Raw genomic sequence first — 8,334 nt, forward strand, 5'->3', positions numbered from 1 at the left:
GCACTCACTACATCATCCCAGCAGGGTTTGTGTGTTACAATGCCTCGTAGAAATACTGAAATGGCACCCTACTGGGGTCCTGTTTTGTTAAAGAAGCACTGTTTATTCTCTATGCAACGTCCACTGAAGGTAAGAGAGGTAAATACAAGTAAATTACGAGCCCTTACAGAGCAGCTCTTGTGTTCGGTATCTGACGGGCCTCAGGCCAGCTCCTGCTCGTCCCCCGCAGCCGGCCCGACCCCCCCCTCTCCTCCCCGGATTACAGCTCTCCCCGTGAGCAATGGGGTGGCCCTGAAAAGGGCCTTTTGTGTGGCGCCGGAGGGGCGGCCGGCCTAGTACTCCTGTGACTGCTGCCCACTGCCCTTCTTGCCGGCCTTGGCGGGGCTCGCGGCGCCGCCGCTCGTCTTCTTGGGCAGCAGCACGGCCTGGATGTTGGGCAGGACGCCGCCCTGCGCGATGGTGACGCCGCCCAGCAGCTTGTTGAGCTCCTCGTCGTTGCGTACCGCCAGCTGCAGGTGACGGGGGATGATCCGCGTCTTCTTGTTGTCCCGCGCCGCGTTGCCCGCCAGCTCCAGGATCTCGGCCGTCAGGTACTCGAGCACGGCCGCTAGATACACGGGCGCGCCAGCCCCCACCCGCTCCGCGTAGTGCCCGCGTCGCAGCAACCGGTGAACGCGCCCGACCGGGAACTGCAGCCCAGCCCGGGACGAGCGAGACTTGGCCTTAGCGCGGGCCTTACCGCCGCTCTTGCCACGGCCGGACATGGCGCCTCGCTCCTCCGCTCCGGCCGCTGTGGCCAACTGAGACGGCACCGGCCTCGCCGGGGCCTTTTATAACCTCCCGTCAACTAGGACTCAGCTCATTGGACAGCGACATCGCGCCTCGCTATTGGTGCGTCTGCCGTAAGAAGCTTTTTGCTGACTGGTCGTCTGTGAGACGCCGCCGCGTTTGCCCTGAGTGTATTGGCGGCGGAGCCCAGCTAATCAGCGAGCGCGGCGCCAAATTTAAACCGCGCCGGGGCCGTTGGAGGTGTGCGGGGGTTTTGCGGCGCCTCCCGAGCGGAGGGTCTGGCAGGACTAGCGGCCGGTCCCGCGGAGTCCCTCGTGCTGTCCGTCCAGTGCTCCGGATAGCAGCGGGTAAAGCTGCAAGGTCAGGTCTGTGTGAGGAGCTTTGGCTCTGCCAGCTCTCAGGTTACTAAGGGATAGGACCAAAGGGGCAGAGGAGTGCTGGCAGATGAGGCACGCGATGGCCAAACCAGCACGATGGTCCCCCTCTTGGGCTGCTCCCAGAGGTTTTGAGGACTGGAGTCAGCCTCTGGGCCTGGGCTTTGGTCTTGGCCTGGCTTTCATCCAGAGTGAGGCAGGAGGGCTCCTGGGATGCCTGCAGGCCAACGGGTGTCCTCATTCATACAGGGGAAGAGCATTTGGGAACGAAAACCTAACATGAGATCCTTTTAGAGGATTGTGGGAGTGTGTGAGATGTATTATGGGTTTATAGTATGGGTATATCAAGAGAAGCACCAAAGGCAGGGAAGGAGTCAAAGCTGACTAGGAGGAAAAAAATATGGGACCATTGAAGGAGAAAAAGTGTGAAGAAAGTGGCCATGTCTTAATATGTTGCTGATCAGTAATAATTATCTCCGCAGCCTGTCCCACCTCACTAAACTCCATTTCTACGGTTTTTTTCTAGGGTGAGGGGACTGTCAACCCTGTATGTTTATGTATGTCTGGAGGTCTTAAGTACCAGCCACTGGCATCAGGCCATAGGTCAAAGGGGCCAGTGTGTATGCAGTTCCAGCAAACAGGAAGACCTCAGTGCATGCAGGGAGAGGAGGAGCCAGGGCTAGGGTGGAATGAAAACATGTGTGATCCCTAGTGAACGAGCCAGACCAGAGAGTGAGTAGGATTTAGAGCCAGATATCCAGGATCTCATATGGGAGATCAAGGTGGGCAGGATGCTTACTGGAGGTAGGGCTAAGCCAGCTTACTGAAGAAAATGGGGTGGCTGTCTGAGCTTTGCCTACTGGATCAGAGCAGAGAGATTAATTTCTCTCCATATGCCATGAAATCCAGCAGCACATTTTTGGACAGACCGAGTGCTTTAAGGCCAGGTACTGAAGGGTTTTGTAATGTTTGTGTATGTATATGTTTATGAATATACTCTACTAGTAGACTTACGAACTGGAGAAGAGGAAGAGGATTTGGCACTTGTGCCATCCACGCTTGAGTGCTGTGTGTTGTCTCTGTTACGCAGCGCCACTGGACATACATGTTTTTGCATACTGGAAAAACATCCCAAGCCTCACTACTGGCTGGACGTGGGTGTGTGGAGGTGCAGCAGCCTTGCATCTATTAAGGTACTGGACCTGGCAACTCCTACTCAGCCACTTCAGCATCCCTGTTTTTGCCGTTGCATTATTTCACTTTTCACTGCCGTTAATCTTGTGCAGACTCTTTAACCCGGTGCTCCAATGGCTGTTCTGTGTTCTTCTGCTGGGTAAGTAGCAATTCTGTCTTGAACTATGGTGCTATACCGCTATATAGGTAATTATTTATATTTGATGAGAAGATAATGGCAGCCTGCAGGGTCTTAGTTCCATGTTAATCTAAGGACACAGCGATCCTTACTCTGCTACCCTGTTCCAGATGTGTCCTCTTCTACAGAGGAAGGCAGATGATGATGTTCAAAATTAAAAGCCCATCAGCAGGGAACATTCCTAGTAGCCATAAAAAAGGAGGGAGTCAACTGCAGAAATGATCAGCCCCCTAGCAGGGTAAAAAGGTACAGGAAGGGATCGTGTAACCCAGTTTTACTGCATGTCAATACTGTTGTGGCAAAGCACTGCAGGGGAAAGGGTACCATGAGTTATTTTATTCTTGGAGCGTTCTGAGTTTTGAGCATGGTTTATAACATGTCACTCTATGTCCATGGACCAAAGGATTGGAAAAGCCAGGAGCGAAATCTGGTTTACTTATTGTGCTCTACAGCATCTCACAGAATTTAAAGTTGCTGTTTTCTCTCTTGAGGAACAGTAACATCCTTGTTAGATGTATAGAGATTCCATCTTTCCCACTTCTCTGTCAGTAAACATTTGGGTCATTTGCTTTCCCTCTGAAAGGTATTCCCAGTAACAGTGATGTCCAAGTAGCAGTGAACCCTTTCCATCAACAGAAATGGACAAAAGCCTTTGATGCACCAAAAACCCCAAACCAAACGGTTCAAGACTAGCCCATATAGAGCAGTTGCTTGTGTTTTGACAGGTGTTCTGAGGTTCTCAGAGGGCTGGAGTAAGATCAGTTGAATCATTTGATCAGCAACTGGAGAAAATGGACCGGCTGGTACAACTCTTTCCCCTACTCCTAACGGTCCAGTCAGACATCATAAAACAAACGCACTAGTTGGTACCGGATGGAAAATGCAATGGTGCTGCCCAGGACCTAGGTAAAAAAGACATACAACAGAAACATTACAGTGTTGAATGGTCTACAGGCTGTCAGATTTCTCCTTTCCATATGGATTTGTTAAGCATTCCAGCATGCCTCCTTTGATTAAATAGCAACATATAGGCTAAATGTTTTAGGTATAGTCTATCTACAGACCCAATTTCTTTGAGAATTATAGGTATCAGTGGGGGATTTCTGCATGTGCCTGCACATGGTCACATTCTGAGAACATGTGGATGAAATGAACGGTTGGGAATAACTCATTCCTCCTTAAGGAGCCTATATCATAATATAATATGGTTTGTAATGGAAAATACCTCATGTCAAGGCTGCAATTCAGCATCCTTACAATAAGGTGCAGTCAGGAATTCTTTGCTGTGACTGGGCTCTGTACTTCCTGTCTTCTGCGATCCCCGATGTCATCTGCCTAACGTCTGTTCTACAGGCTTCTGTTGGAAGTCCTTTCTCCTGAATGGGAATTTTGCTAAGTGTCTCTTTTGTAATAAGACCCTCTTATCTTAAATCTGAGACTGAAAAAAAGAATTTATCATAGGCAATTAACCAACGCTTGCCTTTCCAAAAGTGGTGTTTCTACTATATCATGCATGAGAGTTCATATGCTGAATAGGGGTAGTGGCAGTATCTGTGAGGTGTATTATCCTTGTGTTCCAAGTGGCTCCAAAATGCTCCTGCTCAGATTCTGGGGACTGCTGAGCCTTGTGCCACCCTTACACAAGTCCACCTGTCAGATAACTCTCATTTGCTATGACTAACAAACAGGAACATGCAGAAAGGCTGTACTTGGTCAGAGTCACAAAGCACTCTGCTGTCCTCATGTTTTTCTTGCAGCCAATAATCTGTGCCTTGGGAATCTCCTCAAGCTAACCTAGAGACTTTGTTTTTATAAGCTCTCAATGAACAGGGAGGTGTGCATGTGAATTTGCTTCCTCCTTGAGCCGTGTAAGCCTCCCTAAGTTCCACAGCTCAACTGCATCTTGTGTGAAGAGCACGATAATTTACTTCCCCCTTTCCCCTTAAAACTCTTGAGACTGACTTGGATCTGTTTCCATTCTAGAGTACATCTTTCTACTGGAGGAACCTGTTGTCTGACCTGAATGAGTAGCAATAGAAGAGTGAGATTTCGCTCCTGGGTGGGTCCAATCAGCTTTATGACAAAGTTAATAAGTGTCATATTATTGCATTCAGTGTATTCACCATCTTCATCCATTCCACTCCTCACATCTACTACATGCAAGATCTTGACTACCTGGGGAAAGAAATATTGCACATTATTGCACCAGGTACGTTTGGTGCTCACTGGCTTGGTTTTGTTCAAGAGCCCTTTTGCTGTACCATCCCTGAAATCTGGCCTGTGTTCTTACTATAAAGACAGGACGGGTTTATGATGGTCCTGGGACACTGCTATGTGTGGTTATTCTGAAAGACTGATTATTAAAACAATCAGGTGACTGTGAGGGATGGTAACAGAATACGCAGAATATTTTCTTCTGGATTTGAGCCAGGAAATAACTACTGAACCTAGAAGTTTTGCATTCCCTTCCATCTTGCTCCTCTTGCATTTGACCACTGCCTCAAAATGCATCTGAATTTTGAATGTTTTCTGGGTATTACCTTCAGAATGTTTGATCCTAGGGCAGAGAGGCTCTTAGTTTTGAATTTGGAGTAGCTCATCTCCAACTTTCCTGTAGTAGGGTTAAGCCTAAAAGAAACATTAAAAATTTAGTCCAGATAAAACAGTGAGACAGAGACCCCTATGTAAGCAGACTTAGATGCACAGCTGAGTAGCCAAGAAAGAAATCCAGTGGAGGAAAAAAAAAAAAGTAACAACAGCTGTTGATACCTAGTCCCTCAGAGGGAGCAGAGGAGACTCCTCTTCCCCTGTACCCCCTATATATGCATAAAGCTGTATAGTTTAAAGACTAAAATAGAAGAATCTAACATCTGCAGAGACAATAGCTGACATGGCATAGTGCTGCAGAATGCTTGCTACTATGAAATCTTAGCAAATCTTACCGCAACAGCATTAAAAGCACCCTGTGTCAACTTCTCTCAATCTTGTATCTGAGAATCATCATATTCTAATATTGTTAAAAATATTCTTCTGTATCTGAGGAGTGGGGTGGTCAGAAAAGTTCACTTTTCTGAGAAACCTCTACAATATGACTCAACTGTAACTGACAGAGTGAGCTGGCTACCTTTTAACTAGAAAACATACTTTGATGGCTTTTAAAAAGAGCACCTATCACCACCTTTCTCAGCTGGTGTTGAAGATAAAAGACACAATCTGTGGTACCACTATAGGTCACTCAGGTACATTACCTTGGCAGCCGGTGACGGGGACAAGGAATGATGTGGAAGAGTTGAGGCAATGAGTAGAGGAAATTGAGCACTTGTGGGATGAAGAAAAGCAGCATGGTTTTGCTGAAGTGCCCCAAGATCCCCACCACAGCAAAGGTCATGCCGGCAAAGTAGCAGAAGGTGTCCCCAACAAACACTCGAGATGGGTACCTGCAATCCAGGGGGCAGAAAAGCAAAGGTCTGTCATGATTACTGTTGCCATGCAAATTACTTTCTAACCACTGAACGTATGCCCACATCACAGGTTAGGGGCCAAAAGGGATCTGCAGCAGATCTACACAGTAAAAACAACTGTAGGTATTTATTCTAAGAACTGCAGGACTGGGACTCACCACCTGACTTGTAGAGAACACGGTAGGAAAAGATGTCCAGTGAGGCATGGGAGGGAGTGAGGCATGGGAAGGAGTGTATTCTGACTCTGTGCATTTGGGTGTGCTGGTGGAACCACAACTGTTCTAATAAAAAAAAAAGCTACCACCACATAAATGCTTTGTGCTCTTAGTTCTGGCAAGAAGCCTATCTACCCTCCAGCATCCCATCTGCACATTGTTAAGCAGTTTGTGTGTTTGGAAAGGGAGCAAGTAGAGGGAAAGAATGCTTCCAAAGAAACCAATGTCCTTCCTCTTACCAGTTGTGGTAAAATAGGCCCAGCGTGGTAAAAAAAAAGGGAATCATGAAGTAGAGAGAAAAGATGTGATCATCTCGATAATCCCCTATAGAAAAAAGGAAAACGTGTTTGTTTGTGATAAGACAGGACTGGTTGATTTTTATTAATAACAGCTATTCCAGACTAGGATTCAATCTCCCTTTGCTTTTTGTACCCACAAATGTTTGTTATTTTCCTTACCATTTAACTCTACAATGTTGAATACGATAATGGAAGCAGCTATCACCAGTGACTGTCCTGCTTCAATCCCGTTAATTCCAGCGAGAATGTTGATGGCGTTGGTGCAGAACACTGCCAGCATGCCCATGTACACATAGTAGAGGATACCTACAGATCAGAGCAAGCCAAATGCTTTAGTACTGGCAGGCAAAGCAGGCCTTGGGCCAATTCACCAAAGCTCTCACTTCTTGCTTTGTACAACAATCCTTTACCTAACAATCTCAGTGAGTTTTGATTGTGGTAGCCTGCAAATAGATTGCTTCCTCTCCTATGAGCTGGCCATCATGTGTACACATACATACAGCACTGCGACTGCAGCAAACTGCTGTGCCGCGGGGGCAGGCTGCAGGGTTCTCTCTTTCAGTCATGCTGGTGTTAGCAACTAGGTGTTGTGTACACCCGTATTGCCAGAATCATGGGAAAATGATCGGTGCCTATCTATTCACAACTGAAGGTGTGCTGGGTTTCTGGATGTTCTTTCAGCCTAATATTTAGTGGGTGGAGTTCCACCCTTTCACTGGTTACTTAACCAAATCCTTTTGTTTGCTCCCTCTGCAGCACAGACAGCTTCAGGTGATTCCTTCCACCAATTGCTCACCAGTTGGATGATGGCTTCTGGTGACTCATAACTCACCCAGGTCCAAGTGCATGCCCAGCAGCACCCGGAAGGGCTTAGGCACCACAATGGTCGTGTTCCCAAAGTTGGTGAAGTAAACCATGAGCAGTGGGAGGGAAGCCATGGTAGGAAGAAGCAGCTTGTGGCGCCAGCGCAGGTTCAAAACGTCATCTGCAAAGCCCAGGAAAATCATGCAGCAGATGGCAAGGAGCGAACCGATGAGCTCCACGAACTGCAGGACAGAGAACAGGATCCCGGTCACCAGTGGCCGCTCCCGGCCCGAGCCTGCTGCGCTCGCTGCGCCAGGCAAGCCTCACCTCGTCGTGAGGAAAGGCCGCGCACTGCTCCTCCACAAAGCACCTCAGGAAGGGCACGGGGATGAAGCAGAAGAGGATGATCAGGAACACGGCACCGCTGATGACGCCCTGTGCTTCGGGGCTGGAAGGAAGGCAGAGCGGGGAGTCAGCCGGGCCCGGGCTGGCCGCGCGGGGCAGCTCCGGCGGGCAGCGCTACTCACACGGGCCGCCGCGAGGCCTTGTTGAGGTCCTCCCCGAAGAGCCGCGCAGCGAGGAAGCGGTCGGTGAAGGCCGGGATCAGCGTGAGCGTGGCCGCGAAGCCCAGCAGCGACCCGCCGAGGTTGATGAGGAGGGGCACGGCGGGCAAGGCCGCCATGGCCGCGGCGGGCGCTGCCCCTGCCAAGGGCAAGGAGCGGGGCGGGGCGGGGGCGCCTCCCGCCACCTCCCTGGCCGGGCGCTACAGGGGCGGTGCCGGCTGCGCGGGGCCTCTGCGGCCTATCGGGGACGGAAGCGCCATCTTTGGCCCTGGCGTGAGCTGCCCGCCGGCACGGGGCTCTGGTCGGACGCCGGTGGGACCGGAAGGGCTTTTGGCCGCGTCTGTGCCCGGCGCCGGGATCCGCGCAGCAAAGCTCCGCGCCGGGAGCAGCGCTCGCCCTGGCGCGGGGGCGGCCTCGCCACGGACTCCGCCCCGCAGTGCCCCCCCACCATGGCCGC

General features: G+C 50.1%; 2 protein-coding genes across 3 annotated transcripts; both read right to left on the minus strand.

The window, feature by feature from the left end:
* Positions 1 to 77: 77 nt before the first annotated feature.
* LOC135402079 (histone H2A) lies at positions 78 to 836 on the minus strand. Its single transcript, XM_064634849.1, has one exon. It carries the CDS (start codon positions 762 to 764, stop codon positions 333 to 335), a length of 432 nt encoding a protein of 143 aa, XP_064490919.1. The 5' UTR covers positions 765 to 836; the 3' UTR covers positions 78 to 332.
* A 2,014-nt stretch (positions 837 to 2,850) lies between these two features.
* On the minus strand, positions 2,851 to 8,227 carry DPAGT1 (dolichyl-phosphate N-acetylglucosaminephosphotransferase 1). Of its 2 annotated transcripts, XM_064634833.1 has the most exons (9): positions 7,842 to 8,189; positions 7,642 to 7,762; positions 7,343 to 7,556; positions 6,670 to 6,816; positions 6,451 to 6,535; positions 5,784 to 5,972; positions 5,076 to 5,163; positions 4,555 to 4,710; positions 2,851 to 3,437 (listed from the first exon to the last, which is right to left on the minus strand). In XM_064634833.1, exons 1-9 carry the CDS (start codon positions 7,994 to 7,996, stop codon positions 3,372 to 3,374), a joined length of 1,221 nt encoding a protein of 406 aa, XP_064490903.1. In that variant the 5' UTR covers positions 7,997 to 8,189; the 3' UTR covers positions 2,851 to 3,371. The 2 variants fall into 2 exon arrangements, with proteins under 2 accessions (XP_064490903.1, XP_064490904.1); XM_064634834.1 differs by lacking the exon at positions 4,555 to 4,710 and having other exon boundaries at positions 7,842 to 8,227.
* Positions 8,228 to 8,334: the final 107 nt, after the last annotated feature.

Source organism: Pseudopipra pipra, chromosome 23, assembly GCF_036250125.1.
Source record: "Pseudopipra pipra isolate bDixPip1 chromosome 23, bDixPip1.hap1, whole genome shotgun sequence".
Taxonomy (NCBI): Eukaryota; Metazoa; Chordata; class Aves; order Passeriformes; family Pipridae; genus Pseudopipra; species Pseudopipra pipra.